General features: G+C 39.1%; 1 protein-coding gene across 1 annotated transcript; it reads left to right on the forward strand.

Annotated features, from left to right (window-relative positions):
* Nucleotides 1-11177: 11177 nt before the first annotated feature.
* nr2f6b (nuclear receptor subfamily 2, group F, member 6b) lies at nucleotides 11178-24837 on the forward strand. Its single transcript, XM_088005100.1, has 6 exons — nucleotides 11178-12160; nucleotides 12267-12943; nucleotides 14731-14825; nucleotides 17619-17953; nucleotides 19173-19419; nucleotides 21353-24837. Exons 2-6 carry the CDS (start codon nucleotides 12675-12677, stop codon nucleotides 21625-21627), a joined length of 1221 nt encoding a protein of 406 aa, XP_087861226.1. The 5' UTR covers nucleotides 11178-12160; nucleotides 12267-12674; the 3' UTR covers nucleotides 21628-24837.
* The last annotated feature ends 1417 nt before the right edge of the window (nucleotides 24838-26254 follow it).

Below are 26254 nucleotides of genomic sequence, written 5' to 3' on the forward strand. Positions count from 1 at the left end.
CAGAGTTTTATTTTTAAATTCGTTTCCATATGTTTTGTTGAGTGAATGACAGCTTTGAAGGTAACGGGTGACATAAAGATGATATGTTGTTTGAGGAGTTACATCATGACATGAACACAAAGTCTAAAATGAGAGCTGCCCCCATGCAATAGCACACAAATATGAAAATAAAAAACCTTAAATCAGTCCAATCACACTGAGTCTTCGATATTCTGAGCTTAACTGTAATGTGTCAGCAATGGAAGAAAGAAACAAGAATAGATGAACACACATCTATTCTTAAAACCTTGCATAAACTACAACCAAGATTAGGGCTGTTGTAAACGAATATTTTAGTAATCGAGTAATCTATCGATTATTCTTACGATTAATCGAGTAATCGGATAAAAAAAAATTCTAAAATGAAATATTGGTAAATCTGGCATAATACCGGTGTTACTATCAGATATCAATATCAGTCCAATTTTTCATATTTGAGCATCCCTAACAGTTGCTTTTTTATAGTTTAGAAAACTAACCTGTAACAATAATAGCTCACTTTCTAAGTTAACCAGAAGAAAAGTTATAGAAAAATCTGAAATTATATTGAATTTAATAACAAGGAGGCAGGCTCACAAATGTGCTTATAAAAAATGTCTACAATCCAGCTTTTAGTTTATGTATTCATCTTCAGTGAGTTTAATAGATTAATTAAACTCACCTTGCCACCTAACCTGTCACGCTTTGGGTTTGAAAATACGGGAAATGCCGCCTGGAGTGGGAGGAGAGGGCGAATGAACGAACGTAAGATGGGGTGGAGGGGAGGAAATAGACCAGCGGACTGACGAACCGTTAGACCGGGGGACGAACACGGGGGGAAGCAATACGGGATATTTACGACACCTTCACTGGTCACACTCAGAAACTCATCTACCAGCCATGTACGATGCGCTCCGCCACCCGTTTCTTCAGACCGGGATATGAAATTTATTGTGCGGTTCGTCGGTAAAGCTACATTTACACGGTAAGCATCAGCTACTCAGCCGCCCGCCCTGTTCAGGCTATCCGCTCACCTCAGCGCTCTTCCCGCCGTTCGCTTTCAACCAGCAGCCCCGGAGGAGAAATGCTGCCGTACTCCAGGCATTCCCCCAGTCATTTTAAGGATGCTTATTGGTTCCCCAAAAACGATAAAAAGTCGGGCATTATCATCAATCAATAAAATCCCCACGGGCCAATCTTGAAGATTGGACTTTATGCCGCTGAGACTTAGCTTTTGTCAACAACTCAGAGGCGGAAGTGAGAGCTCCGCGCAACGCAAATGAAGTCCCGGCCGGAACACGGTGCGCTAACTAATAAAACATAAATTAACGAAGCTTCGAGGCAGGTAAATTTTCCTCGAGGAATTTTAGTAATCGAGGTACTCGAATCATTCGAGGAATCGTTTCAGCCCTAACCAAGATGACGGAAATACAAATACTCTTTACTGTCCTTTTGTGGAGAAAATCTGGTCCGTAGAAAAGTCCAGGAAGAGGTGAAAACACAAATAGATGGGGCTCCACTGTAATCTTAGTTCCAAAAGTTAAGATGAATGCAAAAACTTTGTTAATAAATGAGAATCCATTTATCCTTTTAAACAATTACCCTAAAAGTGGAAACATGTCCATCTGCATCAACCAACTATGTTCGCAGGACAGATTTGTTGAGGTTGGGGGACCGCCCAAAGCCATCCAGAGGGCCATGAATAGCCCACAAACCATACTTTGGATACCACTGACTGAGGGGTATCAGAGAGAATGAGTCTGAGGACATTCGTGCTACACTTTCCATTTTTTTTTTATTTGTAATAAAAAACAGAAAACCATATTCCCTCCATCTAACAGTACTGTATGTTGGTCTAGCTTGTAAATCCTAATAAAACACCCTTCAATTTGTATTTGTGGGCATAATATGATAAAATGTTTAATAAATTCAGGGACGTGAATACCTTTACAGCTATTTTCAATCTCATCAGCACAGCAGAGACATCCAGGAAAAGTTCTGCTGCTTCAGTAAACAACTCAATCGACTCCTCAGCAAACAGCGGAGACAAGATATCTGATTTGAATGACAACGGAAAGGGAAGTTTCCCACCAACGTCCTGCGGGTTTGAGTATTAGAGAAGGGCAAATATTGATTGGACATTGCGTGTTGCTGTGGAGTCACCCCAGCAGATGTTTTTCCTTGCCTAGTTCCACCGCCTTGTTTATTTTAGATTGCTCTGCCATTCGCTGGAGGTCAAAGGGCCCGAGGATGTGCCGGGTGTTGTGAGGGGGAAGAGAGAGGAGAGATGATTTTTCCTCTGGCCTTGGGGTTAAAGGGCATGGGGGCTAATGAGGAAGGAGCACAAAGTCATGTGCTGTTGGTTGTTCACCCAGAGTTACTCCTCAGAGTTAAATTTTAACCCCACTTTTAAATTCTTGTGCATTTTAACTAATGCAGTTCATCCATTGTCAGAGGAACTGTTTCACCCTCCTTAATCCTTTCTCTCTGTATGGTGAATAAACATGAAATGTTTCTCCCTCTGGGTTATATATAGCTCAGCTAATAATACAAACACAACCTGCAGGAATGTGGAGAAATGTACATATGATGAAAGAGTTTTTGTCTCAACAACTTTGATAAAAGAAAATGTAGCAGGGCCTTTTTGCTCTTAGATTCTTATGCAAAAGAACTGAAAATTTTTCTGGCGAAGTCAATAAATCTGATATTTGTACAGGTTTCTATGGTGGTGTGCAACCCTTAACTAACATTTGGTGAGAGATGAGACCTGCAAACAAGCAGCTCCCAGCATAACCCAGCCTCCAAGGTAAGCTCAAAGTAAAGTCAAGTCCATCTGACACACAAAAAACAACAACAAAAAATGGATCCAGCCTTGATTTAAGTGAGAAAGTGGGTCGGGTTTGTTTTATATGAAGACATTAGTCCAATTACTCTCACAGCTTCCATGTCTAAAGAACCAGTCGGGCTCAAAAACCATCAAAAATCTGTTCAAAGGATTAATTTTTCACCTTCTATTAACGCCTTCAAAAAGTACAAAGTTTTCATTTCCTTTCGGTATGACACTAAAAAACATCCAGTGCTTCAGAAGCTGTCAAATCATTAAAAAGAAGCCAGTTGTGTGTAATTTAATCTCAATAAAAACAAGAATTCATGGCAGGCTCTGCTACTGGAAAGAAGCTATAGCGTAGCTGAGAGAAAGGGGAACAAATATTGATTGACAGCGCTAAAACCCTGTTGGCTCTGATTGATTGTTTCTGACAGAGTGATGTATTTCTGCAGTTTGCACTGGAAACACTGGGAGAAGACACAGGAGCTTGATTTTTTTTCACTGATTACCCGTCTTGTACCATCACATTATAGAGATAGTTTCAGTAATTATTACATAAAACATTATTTTCATAAAGGTTGCATACTGCAGCTTTAATGAACAAACAGCATCATAAAGATTCGTCTTGTGTTTGATCTTGTGGACTCTTATTTAATATCTACATCCTCCTGCTAGCTCAGATTATTACAAATATAAAATTAGTTACCATAACTACACAGATAATATAAGGCTCTACATTACATCTGCCCTGAATTTTCTCCTTATTAGGAAGACCTAAATCATAAACAGTATATAAAACATATAAGGTTATAAAAGTTGCCACTATTATATAGTGGAGTTAATATTAGCTTTTTTATTTGCTCATTTATTACCTTAAAACATTTTGCAGCACTTTAATGCTTTCTCTCTTTTCTACGTTTTTGTCTCCTTTAGCATGCAACTAATTATCTAGAAATAGAAGATATAGAATAAAAATACCCTTTCTTGTCAGGCAATGCGGATATTTCTGTGCAACAGAAACAAAGAGACAAGCAATGACAGTGAGATGGAGTATAATTTATATATAGACAGAATAAAAAGTAAAAATCCTGTATTATAAGTGCAAAATTATTAGAAATTACTCCAGTTCAGAAGAGTGTGCAACTGAGTTGGTTAATTAAAAATGTACGAAATATGTATTTCTGTGCATTAAAAGACAGACTAATACAGACAAAAACTGTGCAATAGTAAAGTTGTACATACACCAGCGTGGATGTTATTTTTTATTTTTTATTTTTTATTTTAATGACAGATGTATTTTTATTTTCCATTTTCTGTTGTACCTCATCCTGATTCTGCAGTTGCTGAAAGTTCCTGCATTTTTGCTTTATTAACTGGGAAACAGTCCAATAAAACCTCAGGCCAGGATAATGTTTTTCATATGTCACCCTTAAGTATGCTAAGCCTTTCAGCATTGTCGTTTTCCACCTGGTTTATGAAGGATGTAGTTCATACCAACAACAATGCAGATTTATTATTATCGCTTGCGATTATGTGTTAAATATCTACTTTCTCCATATTCTGAAGTGCTACAAACCAAAGGAGATGTTCAGAGATAAGTTTGAGATAATTTAAATGTTTGTGTGTGTATGTAACGATTTGTTCAGATTAACATACAGAAGGTTGCTCTGCTTCACTGTCGAGAGCGCAGAGAATGTACAGACCCCACCACAGTCGACTTCCCGCTGAGAGCAGCTGCATTCCTGACCTGCAGTTCAAAGAGCAAACACACACACACACACACACGCACACACACGCACACACACACACACACACACACACACACACACACACACACACACACACACACACACACAAAAAGAGACGTAAAGATATGTAAGCTGCACATGTTCTGCTGTTACATAGGCAGGAATGTGCTCCAACTCTCCTGCTTTAACCTCACACAGCAAACAAGCCGGATGACAAAAACACATGACGACTCAGAAGTCAAAGATCTGACCTTTGAGTTATTCGTTCAGACTCTGGTAAACATAAAAGACTCTGACGCAGCCGGAATAACTTGATCTCACTTTTGCTTGTTTAGTCTTTGTTCATGTAAGTTTAAATTAACTTTAGAAAGAGAAATCCATAAATAAGATACACGTCTGTGTGAATTGTCGTCAAAGTATGAAACACCAAGAATGTCACAGAATTGATCGAGTTGCTACTCTTCGTGACATTTTTAGTTTCATTTTAATGCGTCACAAGTTTTAGTCATTAGATGCTTTTAATTGCTAATGAATAATGCTCAGAGTCTTTCAAACATTGATTAAAGCTACAGTGGGAATTTAGTTTGGTGCTCTTGAAACTACAGCACAGAATTTGCACTAAAACTGTATTTTCTTACAGATTTCAAATAATTTTTGTCACATTGTTGATGATGTTTCAGATCATCAAATCACAACAGAATTCACATCATTCAAATAAAAAAATCATGTTTTAACAAATTAAAAGGGGGGGGAAAGCTACCCAAAAACAAACCTACCTGGCCGTATGTGAAAAGTTATAATTTCCTCTTAAATCTACTAAGCAATTGTGATAACATGGTTACTTACATCACTGTGGAGGGGTTTTGGCCCATTCTTCTATGCAGAATTGTTTTAATTCAGCAGAATAGATGAAGGAATCCAAAACAATTCTGGCACAACTTCACCCAAATGGCATAATGCAACATTCTGTAGAGCAACTTTAACAAGTGACTCCAAAACCAAAACAGAAAAGACTAGAAGTCACCAAACTCTACTATTCAAATTCAAATATTTGGAGATATAAAGGTTTTCTCAGGCAGCAACCATTTTTTAACAGCCACATTCTGGACTTAATTGAATCACCTGAAACGACCTCAAACTAAACCCAAATCCAGCTGCCTGAAACATTCAACCAATGCAAAATGCTGCACAGGTGACCCAAGGGGATTTCTCAACAGCTGTGCTTTAATGGTGCGTTCAAGTACATCTCGTACGCCACAATGTCTAATTATCAAAACAACTCTAAAGTCATTAGACCTTTTTTTATTCTTAAATGTCTGCAGAGTCTTATTAACTTAAAAAAATAATCCAAACCTCTTGTCAGTTTTATACTGAGCACTTTTTATTTCTTTTTCTTGATTTAAGCAAAACAAAAACGAACCAAACTGTGATTTTTGAGCAACTTAAATATTCTTGATGACATCAGTAAAATATAAATTACAGGTCTTTGAAATGATGATTTAAGGGGACTGGAAATCAAACTTTGAATTACTCATTGAGCAATATGATTGTATTTTTTCTTTACTTTTTATTTTTTCTGCAACAATATATTCGGTTTTATTCTTCTGTTTTGCACTTAATCTGCATTTTTTTCACAAGTGACTTGACTTGACTTCCACTGTGCAGTTTAGTTTTGATCTACAACCTGATCTATGAAATAAGAGCAGCACAAAGGTCAGACTTCTGGTAAAACACGTACAGAGAGAAGCTTAAGGGAAAACACCAATTCAACTTACAGTAGCACAGCAGGGTTCCCTGTTAACCTCTTAGTCAAACAAAAGGTCTAACCATGCTCAAAGGGTCCTGCTGTGAAGGATGTGGGTTAAAGTTTCCAATGCTCACATTACAAGGCAGAAGAAAAGAAGAAAATCAAGCAGGAAAGGAAAATATTTTCCTTTCCTGCCAGCTTTTTAATCAACATCCAACTCTCTGGCTATTTGGCTTTTGTGAGAGAAAACTAGTTCTTTCAAAGCCCACAGGGACTTGTTTTTTTGTCATTCGGGTTGGGGGGGTTCCTGTAAAAACATGTGATGAGCAAACACTTTTTGGTGAACACAGAGGCTCTTTAAACCAGCTTGGAAGCAGCAGTGAATAACTCAGATTGTCTGTGATTTTTTTCCCCTCCTTCTCCAGGTTTGGAGGTTGTTATTGGAAACCTTGGGTGGAGGCTCTGATTGTTTACTCTGACCTCCTCTTTTCACGGAGACCTTCACATGACAAAGCTGCAGGTTCGGCAGAGAAAACAGAGCAGGAGCTCTGCCGACCGCCAAGACGATGGCTGAGTGATTCATGTGGCAAATTACAGTTAGACCTGTGATGCTTTACAGGTGCTTTATTTTTTCCATCTAAAGGGACGTTCCTCAAATTTTACATATCATCTTTATTTTGTTGTTGAGACATTGTTGAAGCAGAAATCTGGCTTTATAGGCAATTATCCATATCTTAATCAACAGTTTGACACTTTTCTGATAAACGTTTCCTCATGGATTAATGAAGAAAAGCAATAAAACTTGATTAATCTAGATCTTGGTTTCAATATTAAAGCAATACCTTCAGGAACATCAGTAATAATGTGTAATGGGAACTAAAGGAGAATGACAGGACCCCCACCAATTCACGATTCAGTATTCGCATATTTTTCTGTGCAACATAGCTCTAAATTATTTGAGGAAAATCCACCTATTCCCAGAGGTTTTTCATAGAAAATTGTACAAATTTAGGAGTTGCATTCTTTGAAGGCCGATTACATCAATATGAGGCAACAAAGGCTTTCCAAATTCGAAGGCTCCTCCAAATGCTTCCTTCTTTTAGTGGATATAAAGGAAGGGTCTTGTGTATCCTTTGCATCCCATTCTGTCCTTTTGATTCATGTGGGTCAAACAGAAGGCAGTAGCCAAGAAATAACATTTTCATAGGGGTGACCAGACAGGGGCCATTGATCGGATCAGTGGTGGCCAACAACTAAAGACATAATATTCTAAGAATAAATAAATAAATACCTTGCTATACTAATAAATATAGGAGTACATGAATATTATCATTGCTGCCATGACCTTTTTGGAGGGGAACTGGTTGAGCATGTTCTACTGGTGAGTTAACCTCTCATTGGGAACAACCTATCACCTGGGCCACATCTGAAAGGAGGTTTTTGTTGTTTGTGTAACAATAGTGGATGAAGTGGGATGTAGAGCAGGAGAGGTTTTAAAGATAACTGTATTAAAATCCAGCTTTATAAAAAATAATGCTTAGAGCGGTTGTGTTGTTAGCCCTTTATCATTTGCAAATATATTTCAATAAAAAAAATTTTAAATAATAATAATTTAATAAATTCAATAATGCTATTAACTAAAATGATTTAATAAATAATAATATAAAAAACTCAACAAGATTTCGAGCTTCCTTTAACCAGGTTGTATTCAGCGCCTTATGGTTGCTTGGTAACAGGACGTACACAGAGCTAAATACTACTTACTGCTTGGCGCGCTGACGCTGGCAAAGCAGCCAATCCAGGAGCACCAGTCATTTTCCTTGGCGCTGATTGGCTGGATTAGTGGAACTAGGAAGACTGTGGAGGTTAGCTTAAGTGGTAGTGCTAAGAAGGTTTCCATTGTAAGTATGAATGCATGTTAAGTTATAGTCTCTCCAGTTTTTCAGGTGTCGCGAGTGGAAATTGACGCAAAATCAGCAGATTCATGCATTTTGTTGGGTTTATAGCAAAATTTCCACTAAAATGTCAGAAACATGGCGATAAGTGACTGCTAACTCCAGGTGGCAGTACCTTAGCCTTACTTGATGTCAAGTCAGTCCGTTATCGTTATGGCGAGAAACAATACAAAACAAAATCACATTTATCGTCATAGATAAGCACATAAGCAATAAATAAATAAGCATTTGAAATGTATTTTTCCGAATGACTATGTTGAGTTGAAAAAGTGAAAGGTATTCAGAACAAATATTTCAAAAGTGGGACCATAAAATCGGTGATTTTGATTGCAAAAAAAGAGAGAAATACTATTGAGAAATACTGGAGGGACTGATTAAGATATATTCTGTGTTTGAACTGTTAGAGTAGGCCGTCGCTTTTAAAGAGGGGCTCAAGTATTTGCGGATTTCAGCTGTTTACGGGTAGCTGATCTCTAACCCCATCAAATTCCGGAGGTCCACTGTAACATGATCCACTTGGTTTTACTTAGAACATAGAAGCAACTATATATATATATATATATATATATATATATATATATATATATATATATATATATATATATATATATATATATATGGATATTTTATAGCGGGAAAATTAAATAAGCAAAAACAAGAAATTAAAAGGAAGGGAGGAATTTCTGTGTACAATTACCATGGAGTTATGATACTTTGGCTTCCCTAATGACAAACATTAATACATCAATAACATTAGTCTTAAATCAGTGTTTTTGCATGTGACTAATAACTTGTATAAACAATTCTAAGGCAAAACTTTCTATGTTTGGGTTTAGTCAAACCTTCAGTTAACATTCGAAACAGGCAAATGACTTTGACAATTTAAAACATTTTATTAAGCGGCAAAAAGCTGTAAACTTTGAGTTATACATTAAAATAATTTTGTGGGAACTTTATGACCAATTAAGAAGCAACTAGTACTAAAGATAACTTTTAGTTTAAGCAGTCCTCTACAGATCATGAGAAACTTGTGCATTGGTCTAATAAATACAACACTAAATGACTCACACTCTCCTTTTTTTTCTTTTTGCCTTGCAGTTGCCAGGTTAAATGGCTTCATGACCGGCACATGACTTTTACTGGACTGCAGAAGCACGCGCCTCATCTTCCTGCACACAAGTCTGGGTTTAGAGGTCAGAGGGCGTCAGCAGATACAGTCCTTGCACTCTTCTGTTGGAGAAATTCAATGTGAAGCTACTGTTTGATCACTTTATTTTGGATTAGCTGCTGCAGTTTAAGTCTTTACTACTTAACTATTATAAATGTACCGTGCAAAATAAGTGTGTGTGTGACTCTGCGGTCTTTTGTCCAACAATTTATATACATAAGTTAAAAAAATGCTAATTAAAATGTTTAGTTCTGAATAGAAGTGCAACAAACAATAGTTTCAGTCAACAAACTAAAAATTTTGTGCATTTTACTTTGCAGAATAACTGAAGCTTAGACAAATGTTGCAAAGAGTGTTTTAATATAAATGCATGATTTCCATTGTAGCTCTGAATCTATATTACTGGTTGTTGCTGTGCAGGAAAGTGAGCTTCTGTCCCAGTCAAGGATTTTCCTGCATTTATTTCCATCCATTTTTCATTGACTCTGACCAGAAAAGCATTCCTGCAACATGATGTTGCTACCACTGTTGGTATGTTTAGTGCTAGCTTTTTTCCACACCGTTTGCATGTAGTTTCATCTGACCAGAGTACCTTCTTTTCACCACTTTATTCCTTAGCCTGTCACAATAAATCAATTAATGCACTGAATGTATTTTGAAAAATGCTGCAAACGTTTTAACACCCAATACAAAGTAGTTAGTTTGCCCTGTTTTCACTGTCTAAGCTGAATGACTATTTTTTAAGACATTTTTGGTTACAGAGACATTATACTCCATTTTTTATACTGCATTTTTAAAGATATAATAACTGTGTGCAGTTTAGTGATATAAATCAAACTTTTTTTAAGTCAGTTTAAATTGTTGAATGTTTTTCGCCATGATCGCTGTGCCTTGTAGATAGTTACCCAAAATAAGACGTAATATTCATCATAATTTTAATCATCATCACAATAGTACCACAAAATATCATGATTAAATTCTTCATATCGCCACCTCTAGTCACCATGAAAATATGACTAGATACTTATGTGTTAGACATTATTAGCAATACCTAAACACCAACTGTGAAGTCTTAAAAAAGGCAAACAAAAAAAGTTCTTTCAGTCGTTTCATCCTAATTAAAGCGTCCAAAATGTGTTGATATTTTATCTGTGATTTGTCACTTTATTTGCTGAAGTTGTTGGCGTGTAGACCAGTAAAGGTGGTTACAGAGTTACTGGTGTATAAAAAAACTTATAATAAATTAACAATTCTTAGCCTGGTGGGAGAGCAAACAAAGCCTGGTGGCCTGCCAGGCTTATAAAACGCTGAACTGGAGTTTATTGGGATAATGATAAGTCAAAATTTTATCATGATTACCGTTATGACTAATGCCCACCATCGCTTCATAAAGCCTTTATGAAACTATTGATCGAGGTATCAAAACGACTTGTCCGACTCCCTTGAGGATCTGTTTTTAAAAACGAACGCCCTCCGATCGGCGACATCCTTCACACGGACCTGTGAGTGTGAGCGGCAGGTGTGAAAAGCAGCCAGCAGAGTATCATATAACCTTTTGACAAGTTGCTCAACAACAACAGGGCCTCCTTGTTATTATTGGGTCAACAGAGCCGGAGGAGGTCTTTGGGAATGGAGCGGCGGGGAGAACATGAAGCGACGGTTGTACGGCGCCCCGCCTCCCTCCCCGTGCTCCCAGGCTGGCCCGGGGGTCAGCGGGAGAACGCAGGCAGCCAGTCAGGCGGTCCAGCATTCTTTCTCAATGTGTGTGTGGGTTTGGCCACAGCCCACTCGGTGCTCTTTGACTCCGCTGGCCTTATAAGGCATCCAGAGCCATGGCAACTGCAGGGCTTGAATAGCAGTGTCAAATCCCTCAGCACACAGACACACGCTCACTCTCCCTAAAGGAGGGAGCGAAGCGGAGGAAGAGGAGGCTATCTCTGCCGTGGCTCGAACAGAAAAGGAGCGCTCTGTGTTTTCGCTAATTTATTCCTGCCAAAGCCGGCTGGAAAAACCGGGGAAAAGGGCGATCAGAGAGGAGCGAGGAGCGCAGCAGTAAAACCCTGAGTCTGTGACAGCTGAAGCGGGGACGTTCTGGCCTCTGGATGTTACTGCAGGATGGACAAGCTCTGAGAAAACAAGACAACAGAGACATGACTTTGGGAAAGGGGAGCAGACTGTGACGGAGGAGATTTCTCAACTCAGCCTTTGTTTTGGCTTGTTTTTTTCTCTGACATTTGATCCTCTGACCCCATTGGCTTTGAAGGAGCAGAAGAAAACAGAGTTTCGTCACAGAGGGCAGAGCAGGAGGACGTCTTTGGTGAACTTTGCTACTCCAGAAACCAGCTGAGTCAGAAGAATTAGATAGTTTCCAAAAACAGAAAAGCAAAGGAATAAAAGACTTTTATTTCTTTTAGCCATCTGTGTGCATTTCTGAAAAAGCCTCAACAAGTTAAGCGTGCGTCTGGACTGGAAGAGCTCAGATCAGAAGATAGCACCTCAGCACGGCAGGAACTGGTTGGACGAGTTTATAAGTTAGAGGAAAGGGCAGGGCAGTTTAACCCTGCCTGAAGGAGAACTGACTGGGTTTTATTTTTCTATCACCTGCTGGACGCCTTGAGGGAAAGTGCTCTCCTGAAAGAGAAGAGAGGAGGCAGATTTTTTCCAATATCTGCGACTCTTCATCATGCTCAATCATAGGTGAGGTACTTTCTTCGTCCTTTCACAGCCGGGGTCGGAGAAAGCGGGTGAGAGGGAAAGGAGAAAGAGTCAAAGAGTAATTTATTGTTTCCTGTGAAGAGAGCAGGGCTGCACCCTTTACTCCTGCCTGAACTCTGAACCACTTAATGCGCGTCTGAAGTTTCTCTCCGAGCTCAAGAGCCATTGATCAGAGGTCAGGGCTGAACAAGAGGCGAGAGAGGGAGCAAGCAGAGGGATTAAAGAAGGGAGAGGAAAAATATCGCAGAGGAAGGACCTCCGGGTCAGGACTGCCAGACGGCGAAGGGGATAAAGGTCAACGCAGGCGAATCGGGACAACTTCGCCTCCTGTTTTTAGATCTTCCAGGACGAAGTTGCTCAAATCCGAACCAGGCGTCCCAACCTCAGAGTCTGAAACCAGTTCTTCAAACTTTGAAAGGGGGGCAAGGTGAAACCCGGCCGAGACGGCGAAGGGTCCGTGTATGATCCTCTCACGGGGCGGCGCGTCTTTGAGAATATGGCCATGGTGAGCGGGGGATGGGGCAACCCCAATGGGGACACCAACGGGCTGGGAGACAAGGCGTACCTGAGGAGGGAGGAGGACAACGACTCGCCGCAGGCCGGCAGCAGTGACGTGGACGTGGGCGACGAGGACAAGACCTGCGTGGTGGACTGCGTGGTGTGCGGGGACAAGTCCAGCGGTAAGCACTACGGCGTGTTCACCTGCGAGGGCTGCAAGAGCTTCTTCAAGAGGAGCATCAGGAGGAACCTGAACTATTCCTGCAGGTAGGAGCTGCTGGGAAATCCACCGTTCAATAGCATCAAATCGGTTAATCACGATTCATCGGGATTAATCTAAACTGATTTAGCAATCGATTAATCGTTAACTGGACTATAAAGACTGTAAAAAAGGCCGCTTGCTGAAAGAACACCCTCAGAGCAGTAATTATGTCATTTAGATATTTTATATTTAAGATAATAAAAAAACATTTGTCTGTAAATTTACGCCAAAATCTTACGAAGTACTTTTGACTAGTTTCTGGAGCAGATATCTTAGTACACTTGTTGAAATAAGACAAAACTAACTTACAAGTAACTTGTCAGCAAGATATAAAAGCTTGTTTTAAGTCTATAATTAGTAAATATTGATTAGAAAAAGTGCTAATTCTACTGGCGAATTGCATGTTCTACCCAGAACTCCTCAAGCGACTTTTAGCCTCACCGAATTAAGAGAGGGTATTTATTGTGTCATGTATCATGTATTGTTTATCGTGTATTGTGATAAATTTGTTATAAACCCGTCAGATTTGTTTATATTGTTGGGATTGTTAATTTTACTCTTTTTTCCCCCCACTTTGTTCAGTTAAGGTATCAATAAATATCAATAAATTTGAAAATATGTGTGCAGTTTAGTGATACAAAGCAAACGTATTTATATGATTGGTGATTTAAAGAACCATATTATAAATGTTAACGTTTGTCAAGAGCTGTGTTTGTGTTTGTGGAGCTATAATTGGTGTGCCATGCAGTCACAACCAGATACCGAAAAAGAAATCTAAAAAGCTCTTATTGTCACTTTAATTGTTATCACAATAGTGTTAACTTTAAGTTCATATCGCCCAGCCCTGGTTACAATTCTGTAAATAAACAAAAAACATTCTGTTAAGTAACTTTTACTATCAAATTAATAATCAGTTAATGCAAAAGTGATCAATTTATCTGGAAATATTCAAGCATACACTAAGTTTTAGGCACTAAAATGTTTATATTCTTATTTAAACAAGGAACTGGTTTGTTTATTTTGTATTTTTAATATTGTATAAAATTAGCTGAAGCCAGCAACTAAATCAATCATCAGTTCCAGCCCAAATTCATTCTAATAAAACAAAAAAACATTGTGATTCTGTTAAAACTTCAACTCAACACTTTCTTTGAAGAAGTAAATCTCTTAAACTTACTTTGATTTGGTGTTTTTTTTTTCCCCTTAAATACACATAAACCAGAAAAGTAAACAAGAAAACTTCTTATGATCCTATCAGTAACATAGTCAGGAGAAAATATCTTTAAATCTGAGCTTCATCCCACAAACAGCCTTGAGACAAGGCAACAAAAGGAGCACAAATGAAGCCCTGAAGGTTTGTGATGTGAGGATGGATCGCCTCAGAAGGTCAACATTCCCATTATTCTTCACCGCAGCTACATCAGTGCTGCAGCCCAGCCCTCTGCTCACACCAACTCCTCTCCCAGCTGCCAAGTTCAGTTGTTTATTCCTCTGAAAAAAAAAGTGCATTAACTCCGAATGTTTTTTTTTCTTCTTCTTCTTCTTCTTGCATCTGGGCTTGAAAAGGGCTCCCTGTAAAATGTTGGCAGAGCTCAACCTGCTGTAAAAAGCAACACGAGGGTGTGTAACGCTGATGATTTACAAAGGTCACAGTCTGTGTAGTTCTGCAGCCAGTCCATGTAGTTCACTCACAGCAGCAGGAGGCAGGCTTACATTTCAAGCTGTGTTTCCTTACTATGTCACGAAAAAATGGTGAATGTATTTAATTTTTTTTTTTGTTCCTCGTGTGCAGATCAAACAGAGAATGCCAAATTGACCAGCATCACCGTAACCAGTGCCAATACTGCCGTCTGAAGAAGTGTTTCCGTGTCGGGATGCGCAAAGAAGGTATCAAAGCTTCTCACACCGCAGCATAAAGCTGGTTTCTCCTCCAGATGCACACACAAATACTCACACACCTTCAGTTTTTACACATTTTGTCACATTGCAACAAACTTCAATGCATTTGAAACCTGAAACTTGTTTGGATTTTGTTATAAATGCTTTGTTGAAGAAATACAAGTTAGAATTTTCTCTTAACCTCAAACTTTCTCTGAACAGTTCTTTGTTGTTGTTTTTTTGTGTTTAATTTGGTGGAAATCATTCAGTAAAATAATTTAATTTAGAGAAAGAAAAACATTCAGAGGTGCATTTATATATGTGTGCATAAAAGATAACAGATATTTATATTTTAAGAAGCAAACAGGGATGTGCAAATAGCAGTAGGGATGTAGTGATGGCTTGGAGTCTAACAGCTGCTGGGAGGAAGGATCTGCGATAACGCTGCTTTGTGCATCCAGGATGCATCAGTCTGTCTCTGCAGCTCTTCAGCTTTATTAACGGGGTGGGAAACATTTAAGGTCAGACTAATGCTAATAATTTAGACACAATGCTGCTCTAGACCTGAATAAGCAATAAATCAGTTAATTACATAATAAATTAAGAGAAGTGCAATAATTTCCATTTCAATAATTTATTGTTTTCTCTCTTTCTACTGAAAACTGGATGATAAAAGTTTTCAGTCTGGTGTTTTGGTCTCAGCTATCCTTTGAAGGACAAATTTGTTTCCAGAGACTTCACATTTCATTTTATTTGTTGTTTCTATTATTTTGTTTATTTGTCTTGGACATTTAAAGTGTCTTCCAGTTCCATTATAATTTAAAGTTTATTTATCTTTGAGAATATATTCTTGCATTTTTGTGCCATTACTATTATATCATTACTATTATATTACTTGAAAATAGTCTCAAAACAACATTATCATTTATCGCAATAACTCTTGGGACAATTTATGTCCCAGTAAAATGGTGCCGCGCCCGGCCGTGTGACCCGAGGACAGTATTTATACTGTCAACCTGAGCATGTTTTCACGCTGCAGCTGGATCCTCTGCAGCACCGCTGCTGCAGGCAGCTGCATTTAATCCTCAGAGGAGTAAAAAACAAGAAAGTTAATGATTGCACTGAATGTATTCGTCTTAACGAGCTGTGTGTCACACTGTTCCCACAGATTTATCCCACATAACGAGCTATTAACACCTAAGAATGAGGCGTGTGATCACAAAAAACTGTGATTTATATATTAGAAACTGCGTCACACAGTCAGATTAAAGTCAGTTTCTGAAACTCCAGCTGGACCTGGAATTTATGTGCTTTTATTGTAATCTCAGTCCAGTTTGTGGTGCTCTGCCACACACAGCCCACAGTGGGTGGCAGCGCGCCACAGTTATTAATGAACTGGAGACGTGACGCAGGTCCAACTGTTTCCACATTACCTGGAAGCGTCCGCTTCACCTCTGACCCAGTCAGCTGACCGCGTTCTGAAAGATTCTTCCATCGGAGCTGCGGTTCAGAGGAGAGACGAGAGGAGAAACCTGCAGCAGAGGAATCTCTGTCTGCTGCTACATGACTGCAACTCTGTCATGTTTGTCAACCCTTTATCAGTGCAGTTTGTTGTCATCTCCACTGGTAGATAAAAAAAATAACATTGCACAATTTATTATTAGTTACATTTTTAAATCAATTAAATGCATTTCTTTTTGTTTCAATATAACCAGTTTGGTTTTTTAATAGTGTTGAACTTTGTCACATTTTGTGACTTTACAGCCGTAACTTCAAACTATTTTTCTGGACTTTATCAATCTAGAAAGTTGTACTGATCAATTTTACTAGATCATCTATGAAAATAGACATCAGAAAAGTGTTTTTTTTTAATTGCCTTTTTTAACCAGAACTTTGTTTGGTTCAATCTATGCTGCAAATCTGAGGTTTGTTTCCAGCAGATTTTCAAATCTACAGTCTGAAATTCAATTATATTATTTTTCAAAAAGAAGTTCAAATTCTCTCAGACCATCTGGAGAGCATATGTCTAAAACTCTCAATTCAGTTTAGGTCAACACTTGGACTAGGCCATTCTTACCATATGAATGCACATCAATGAAGGTGATTCACCACCTAAAGTTGCTTTTTGTCACCAATTGAATCAAAAACAAAACAACAATCAGACAAAATAGTTGTTACAGTCAAAAGCACTCCAACTACAAAACAAATAAATTCAAATCAAGTAAATATAATTCAAAACCGTTGTACAAACCAAGAGGTTTATACATCAAATATTCAGCTTATTTGCGCCGCCAGCCCTTATGAGTTTGCTACCATTAAACAATGTCCACTCTTCATAGCTTTAGTATAACAAATATTTACAATATTTACAGAGAGAATTTATAGATGCAGGAAAATTTGGGCTCCTCTGTTTACGCTTTTGCCTCAATGTCCTGATAATAATGGAGGATAATTGAACAATAATGCATCAGGTGTTCAAGGCTTGAACACCTGATGCATTTCATAATTATGCAAAACTTTGTGTTGTTTTGTCACATAAAATATAAAAAACAGACAGTGAAAAGAGAAACAGCGGTTTAGATATTAAGGTCATACAATTCTAGAGCCAGTGGTTTGTTCGATAAATGATTAAATATGAACAGATACGCAATAGTATTTAATTTCTGGGGAGGGAAGGGCACCTAGTGGAGGGGCGCGAAATAATATGATCCCTCGGGGGGATGACAGAAAATAATTGAGAAACACTGCCAATAATTTATTTTTTTATTAACATTTCCGTTCTTCTGTTCTGCTCCCCTGTAGCTGTCCAGCGGGGTCGAATCCCTCCGTCTCACTCAGGTATCAGTCCGAACTCCCTGTCTGGAGGACCTGGGGGTCCGGGCCCGGGTCACATCGGGGCGGACTACTTCAACGGCCAGCCGGTGTCGGAGCTCATCTCCCAGCTGCTTCGGGCCGAGCCGTACAGCAACAGCCGCTACAGCACCCCCTACACTCAGACGCAGATACAGGCGTCGGCGAGCGGCGCGTCCGTAATGGGCATCGACAGCATTTGTGAGCTGGCCGCCCGCCTCCTCTTCAGCACCATCGAGTGGGCCAGAAACATCCCGTACTTTCCAGAACTCCCCGTCTCAGAGCAGGTCAGTCTGACATTTGAAACCTGTCAGGTTAAATTCACGTTTGGTCATCTTTGTCTGAACTGTTTCTGAAAACAACCCAAGTGCTTAAAATGAGCCGATCAAAAACCTTCACAAATCAGCAGGCGTTACCTAGCAACCACAGTGAAACCCCGCCGTCACCTAGCAATCTCAGCAAAAAGCAAAAAGACAAGTGTTTTGTTGTTGACTTACCATCCAGAAACCACTTGCTGTATTCATGTTGGTTGTGCAGGAGGCACCACTTCTGCCTTTCAAAGATGTATGGTTGTATAATTGCTCATCTGTTTTCAGCCGTTTTCCCTTGCGAGTGTAAACGTTGAGTTGGTGGGGAGAGGCCAGCAGCAGCTTGTTTGGATTCAGAAGGGGTAGTGTTATGTTAAAAAGACATTTTTGAGCTTTACCTCATGATTTCATTGTTATTCCATCATCATAAACAAACCTGGAGTGTTGCTTTGATTCTTTCATGCATGTTTGAGAAATCCTTTCATCTCCATGGCAACCATTCAGCTGTGCTAAACGGCTTCAGAGCTTCAGCAAGTTTCCAAGCTTCCGCCTCACAGACCAGCTCTTTCCCGCGAATCCCTCACTCTGCTCCTACAGACTAGCCAGCAGAAATTAGCAAACATCTGCTGAGCTCATTATAGGAGCTACTTCTCAGTGCAACTCTGGTAAAAACTTTGTTAAAGAGTTAATAGAGGAGCCATGATGACGACGTCATGAAGTCATCACAACAGAGTTTCAGTAAGAGCACCAGCTTCTTAAGAGACAAAGTCGAATTTCTTTAAAGTCATATTTAGTATATACAGCATTTTTTTACCTGAAGTTGATTGTACTATAAATGGCACTGTGCGCCTGAAAAACATAATCCTGGTCCTTTAAGGACTTTAATTAGTCAATGAGTTGGTGTGAAACAGAAAGCTTCAAAAAAATTCCACTTTGTGTTTAAGTTGTAGTGCCATTTTAATTTAATTTATTCTTAAATTGTGGTTTGTGGGACTTTGAACGCCTCAAGCTAAGCTAGCAATATTTTCAGTCAACTAACATCAGCTAACAGCAGATTAATTTAATAAAATAAAATGTTACGGTCTAAAAATCTGATGTAATGTCTTCAGTTCAAATGAATAAAATACGTGAATAAAGCAAAATTGTAGCCTGGCCCTGCAATTTCTCCCTGTTTAACTCTGTGCATGTCGGCCTGCAGGTGGCGCTGCTGAGGCTGAGCTGGAGCGAGCTGTTCATCCTGAACGCGGCACAGTCCGCCCTGCCGCTGCACATGGCGCCCCTGCTGGCTGCCGCCGGCTTCCACTCGTCCCCCATGTCCGCGGAGCGCGTGGTGTCCTTCATGGACCAGGTCCGGGTGTTCCAGGACCAGGTGGACAAGCTGAACCGGCTGCAGGTGGACTCCGCCGAGTACAGCTGCCTCAAAGCCATCGCCCTCTTCTCTCCCGGTACGTCCGAACGCTGACTGCAACTATCTGCGCTGCGATCTGACTCCAGGCTCCTTCAGGGGAAACCAAAACAAATCAGCCCATTTGATGTTTTGGCCGGGTTCAGATGTCACAGAAACAAAACACCGCCAGCTGCAGGGAGGCTGTTGGTTTGGGTTTGACCTTTGACCTTACTGAATACGGGGAAACAATGGAAAAACTCCTTTAAAGCAGTAGTCTGACGTGTGTCTCAACAAGCTATTAGGTAGATGAGAAGCAACAAAAACACGTCGTTTAGTCACCACAAAGGCTGAAATCAGTGGAAAACTTTTACCACCTTTAGTACGTAAAATACATTTTAATACTTATTTACTGTTTAAAAGTAAAGATGCTCCAAGAAAGCAACTGATTTTCAGCTTGTTTAGAACAATCAGTCAGAAAAGTCAAAAAAGTTTTTGTCAAGCATTAAATAAGAGCGAGAAAGAGACAAAACTGACCCAAATTTCTTCTCTACATATTTCAACCAGAGCTGCTAAATTAAACATTTGAGACTAAGTCACTACTTTGAGTTATGAAGTTTCACAAGTTTTTAAGGCTGTTTGAATATATTATATTCAAGTTTAGAAATGTCCTCTACAGAGGACAAAAATGAACTACTGGTAGTCAGGAAGATATTAGATTCGTCGTGTTGATGCATTTTGACCTGCTTCAATTTTCCGCCGCAACACGCAAACTTCCCCATTCACTCAGTGCGTTATAGTTCCACATCACTTAGGATTTGTTGCTGCGCGTTTGCTCAGCGAAGGAAAGAGGAGACCAGCTGCACAGGCAGGCTGCGAAATGTGATGCAGGTGATCGGTTTGTGTGATCGGCAACAAGAGACCGTGATCGGCGATCACCAATTATACACTTTTTCACGGAAATTGGCCGATTACGATCGGTGGCCGATCGATCAGCACACCTCTAATTTAAATGCTTATGCACTGTGAGTCAAACTTACCGCAGTAATTGCTAATAAAAAAATACTAAAACCATTTAAAAATGAGCAAACTGCATTTCCTTTTGAATATATTAAATCTGTTGTATGAAAAATCAGTGAGCTGTGAAGAGTTAACACAGTAAATCTGTTTTACAGAAACTGCTCTCTGTAAGTCAAATATTTTCCTGATATAAAAATGTAATAAAAGCTCAAAACAAGGTTAGAGGAAGATGTTGATGCTTCTCTTTTGCATTTTCATAAAATGGGAGAAATAAAACTCTAGAGGTGTGAAGCTTTTCAAAACCAAAAATCAGCTGAAGGTTTTTTACCTTGAAATGAATGACATTATTTTAATCATTATTGTGGCTGATGGATGAGTTCATTCAGTTTGTTAAACTCTACAAGCATCTGCAGGGGATTAGAAAATATTTCTCTAACAGACATAAAAGTGCCATTATTTACTCTTGAGACGTAAAACACAATTTTAGATGTGCAAACATTTTCAGTTATTGCTTTTCTTCATTACATACTGCTTATCTGAAGGTCTTTATTTTGACTTTAGCTACTTTATTCATTTACAACCCAGTAAGTGATTCTCTTCAGGTGAAAGTATTTAGTTTCCAAGCTGCTGAACTCTGACCTTTGAATCACTCAGGCTTTAAAATGCACTTTAGCTTAAAAAAAGAACCAGTTGCGTCGACATAACAAACGTAGACAGAAGCATTTTGTTCCCAGCAGGCTGTTGGAGAAATGAGTTGTTTAATCTGCGAGTAATCCAAATGAAGAAACTGTTTTATGTGAAGAAGATTATTTTATTTCAGCATCATCAAAGTAATTTAAAAAATACCATCTGGGATCTTTAAGTTTCTGTGTTTCCATTTTCTCAGAGAAATTATTTCTTTCAGTAGATGGTAAATTTCTAAACCGTTTCCAGCAGCCCTGTCATTCAGATGATTTCTGTTTCCTCCCTGGCAGACGCGTGTGGCCTGTCCGACCCGGCCCATGTGGAGTCGCTGCAGGAGAAGGCGCAGGTCGCCCTGACCGAGTACGAGCGACTGACGTACCCCAGCCAGCCGCAGCGCTTCGGACGCTTGCTGCTGCGCCTGCCGGCTCTGCGCGCCGTGCCGGCGAACCTCATCTCTCAGCTCTTCTTCATGAGGCTGGTGGGCAAGACGCCAATCGAGACGCTGATCCGAGACATGCAGCTGTCGGGGAGCTCCATCAGCTGGCCGTACGCGGCGGGACAGTGAACGACCCGCCGGGTCGGAGAGAGACGGGCTGAGGTCAGACTGTCAGGAGGCGTCGCCATGGAGGCGAGCTAGGGCTGGGCGGCGGGGCTGAAAAATTAAATCTACCATTTTTTTCGTACCAGATCCGATTTCCGATTTTAATTGATTTTTTTCTTTAAACAAAAAAAAAAAAAAAAGAAATTTTCAAACAGCAGCTTTTGTTTCATCATTCATTCTGTTGGTTGTACGGCAGAACATTAGTGCCAGTTTATTTACAGGAACACAGTCATAATATCAGCAGAATAAAGACACAACTTTACTAGAAAAACTTATGAGAAAACAAGTCATTTTAATAAGAAAGCTTGGATATTTTCTTGTGTTGTAGTTCTGATAAAACTTCATCCTCCTAATATTCAGATTTTATTCTCGTACTGAAAACAGAAAAACTTCTTAGCCTGACCCATATCGCCATAAAGTTGACCTGAATTCATAGCCCAAACAAACAGAAGCTGTAAAACCCGTTTGTCAAACAAGATGGCGGCTCTTGGTGAGATTACATCACTCTGAACCATTTGTGTCAAACTTGAGGTGCGGGGGCCAAATCCCGCCCACCAGAAGTATTTTTGTGGCTCTTTAGACTCTTAAATATAATTTTATCAGTCAAACAAAAGTCATTTTTATCTGTATGCTGCCAAATTACATGTTCAGTATTATTTAATTTCAACTTCCAGCTTTTTATTAATAGTTTTACAGTTTGTTAATGGGTTTTATTAATGCATTCTGAACCGGCTCTTTGAGGATGTTGATGATTTTGATACGGCCCAAAATGAAAATGAGTTGAACCAAAGGACTGAAATGGTGAAAGAAAAACGGTTTTCCAAATATTAAATGTTTATAAATTGCTTCATCGCCCAGCCCTACTCTGGTTTTCAGGTCCTGATTTTGTCGTTACGGCAGTGAGGAAACGGCGGCGCGTTCCTGCAGCGCTGTCAGTGGCGTTCCCTCCTCTGGCTTCGTCTCCCTCTGAGCGAACAGGGAGGCCATGTGGGCCGCCACATGGCCTCTCTCACATGAGGCCATGTGCCTCCTCTACCTCCTCCCATATGACCCCCAATGTGACTCCAGCTGAACCCGGCGCTGTGTGCTCTCCTGTCTCTGTTGTCCAGTCTAAATTAAGCCATAGCAGCCAGATCAAGGCTGGGACGTTTTGTAGGGATCACAAACCCAGGAGATGTAAATACAAGTCAGTGCTGTGGAGAAACTATTCACCCCCTTACAGACTGTTTTGGTTTTGAAAAGCTCAATTGTTCACTGCAAAAAAACGATATAACCAGATATCTTTGGTCTAGTTTCTAGTGCAAATCCTTAGCGCAATTGGAATAAGACAAAAGTGACTTTTCTGCTTGGTTTTAGTGAGTATTAATTAAAAAAAGTACAAGTTCCCCTGACAGATAATTTCATTTATTAATATTGTTCCCGTGTTGTAAGTGAAATAATCCAGTGAAATATGAATCCTTTGTATTCATATTCAGGAACTATTGACTTAAAACAAGCTGAAAAGTTTCTTTTAACTCTTCTAGACCGAACGGTCCGGTGACGATCCAGCCAAATTTACAGTACCGTAATTCACTTTGCACTATCTGAGAAACTCCAGTGGTTTCTGAAAGGGGAGACGTTTCGGGTTATTACGGTAATTTCACTCCAGGAGAGAGTGAAATTAATCTGAGTGGCAATCTTTCAATAGATGGTAAATTTCAAAAATAACTTGCTAGATACTGAAAGTTCCAGTTCTGGATAAATGGGCAAATATATTTACTCACAGGTCAATTAAAGAACAATTAAAAGAATAAGTTTTGTCTTATTTCAAGTGCACCAAGTATTTGCAATAGAAACTGCAGTACTTGGTAAGGTTTTGTGTTTTTGCAGTGTTTGCTTTCTCTAAACCTACAAAGATGTAGAACAATTAGAGCTGCTCTTAACTGAGAAACATGATGTCTGCAGCGGCTTAGATGTTGCTTTGTGACGTCCTGGAAGAATTTTTGAAGTGCTTCTCTTTGGCCTGTCATTGCTAGGAAGGTTCACCATGGTTCCATGTTTTATTCATTTGTGGTCAGTGTCTCACATTCTGGGTTTCTGGTTCAGAAGCCTCAGAAACGGCTCCATAACTCTTTCCACACTGACAGATGCCAGGCTTTGTTCTCATAGGTAATTTCATTAGATTGGGGCATGATTTACAGCTTTTACACGTCTTTATGTTGCCAGACATGTTCAGTTTCACTCATTTCTTGACTCTGGGTTTGAGCTCGGCTTTCTAGTTAAATCATGATTCAACAAGTTTGCCCAGGCTGCTATGGAGAGGTATGCTTCTGAAATTAAAATTAGCTTCTTGTGAAAATGAAGAGGAAAACAACAGCTGTAAGGAGGGGATTTTGTTCACAGCACTGTACATAAACAGAAAGTGTTAGTTTTACTTTTTTTTATTTGCAAATACCTTAGCTTTTTGTTTTTTTTCTTTTTAAGACGGGGACCTGTCGTGTTTCTCCGCAATGATGCAAATATATTAAACGTTAAAACACAGCCTGGTTGTTCAGACAGTCACGTCCCTGTGGATATTTTTATTACCTCATGTTTTCTTCACCACAGACATGGATTGTATGGTGAACTTACTGATGTGTTCATGATAAAGGGATCAACCGCTGCATCGGATTTCGCCTGAAGCATCTTTGAGGATCCTTTAAGCCACACCTGGGATGAAACAAGATGGCCGACTCAAGTGAATCTTTTATGACGACTCTTTGCTACCTGGATGCTGTTTCCTTTTCCTTTGCTTTTATAAGTGTTGATTTATTTCTTCCCCACTTTACTCCCCCTTTAAGAGATGAGTCGTCTCCAGATAATTATGATGATGATGATGATGATGATGATGATGATGATGATGAACGGTACGTTGATGTTTAGACGTGACTTTAGGATCCAGGTACTTCATAGTTCATAAAGGCTGTGAACTACAGAAACTCTTTATTTTTGCCAAACTAATAATTGATGAAACATGTTTTGGTGTGACTTATTTTTCCTGCTATAAGATTTTTAAAAAGGCAGTAAGAGCCGTGATCCCTGGTGCATCAGTTTGTGTTTATTTGTTAGTATTTTGACTTTAGTGATTTAACCGTGGCAGTAGATTTACATGTAAACGAATCATGTTTCATGCCAAAACTAAAAACTGCTAAAGAAGTTTGTCTGCCTGACTCGTCATTTGTTGGTAAATAGATGTAGTATCTTTCTATGATTCATAAGCGGTTTTCTTTAACACTATTTATCTATGAGTTATTTCAAAATTTTTCTTCCATCTTCTACCTCCTGAGCCTTCGTTCTCTTTTCTTTCTTTTTTCAAGAGGAATGAACCTCTGTGTCGCCCCAGAAAAACAAAACGTTACCGAACGTGAATGAAAAGTTTCCAGACGTGCCTCTTAATTTAGAAAATTTGAGTCAATTTTAAAGAAAATGGTTCAATGTTATTTAACAGTAAGTGTAGGAGGTGCTGGTAAATTCAGCACAAGTGATTATAATGAAAACAATTATTTCATAACATGGGATCTTCTACCGCTGAATTAAACCCCTCAAATTAAAGGTTAGATTTCTCTAAAAGTTTTACATTACTGCAGTGAAAGATTTATTTTAAAGCTTCTCTCTTGCTGAGATCGCTGAATTTGGTCAGCTTTTATTGGCTATAAAACAGGAACAGATACATTTACAAAGTGGGAAAAGAGGGAAACAGGTTTGTGTAGTATGGTGGTTGCAGCATCATGTTGTGGGGCAGTTTTGGTACAGCAGGAAATGGTGGACTTCATAAAATAGATGGCGGCATGAGGAAAGACCATTATGTGGAAATACTGAAGCAACATTTAAAGCATAGACACAGATTGTTCTTCCAAATGAACAATAAAAACTAAATAAATTTTCTGTGATAAATTGTCAAAATTGCTTATTCTGAGTTTTATATTTATGTTTCTGGGTGAATTTTGTTATTTTTGTGCATTAGTGTTGCTTAAAATAGTCTCACTCAGCCACAACTCCAGGAAATACATGTAAACTTCTATTTTTAATGACATAATCTCTCATAAACTCTCTCATATATTCTTTCTCTCATTAATGTGGCATTTAGCAAATAGAAATAATTTTGTCAATTCTAACTGACCTAAAACAAAAGACATTTGATCTAGTTTAACTTCAGACAGGGAGGGAAAATAAATTATATTAATATAAATTAGTTAATATAAATTACATGTAATTTTTATTAACTGCATGTAAACTTCTGGTTTTACTTGTGCATTTACTTATGAAACAAACTAATTAAAGATAAAATAAAAAGTTGCACTTAGATCAAATATTAATGCCTCCAAGCACTCCTCATCAGGCAGCTTCATCTAAAATCATCCATTTTGACAGCTAAAGAAAGAAAATCTGCCGTTTTTATCATAGATTGACACAAACGTATGAGAATAGGACAGATTATGACATCAGATTAACAGTTTTTACGAAGTTAAACTGGACATTGGTTGAAATCCTGCGCGGTTTTTGTGCGGCAGTTAGAAGTGACGTAAATAACTGGGATCATTTCACTGGTTTACCACTAGAGGGCAGCAGCAGT

Source organism: Poecilia mexicana, unplaced genomic scaffold (assembly GCF_051168715.1).
Source record: "Poecilia mexicana isolate PSO_F unplaced genomic scaffold, ASM5116871v1 scaffold_4, whole genome shotgun sequence".
NCBI classification, from domain to species: Eukaryota; Metazoa; Chordata; class Actinopteri; order Cyprinodontiformes; family Poeciliidae; genus Poecilia; species Poecilia mexicana.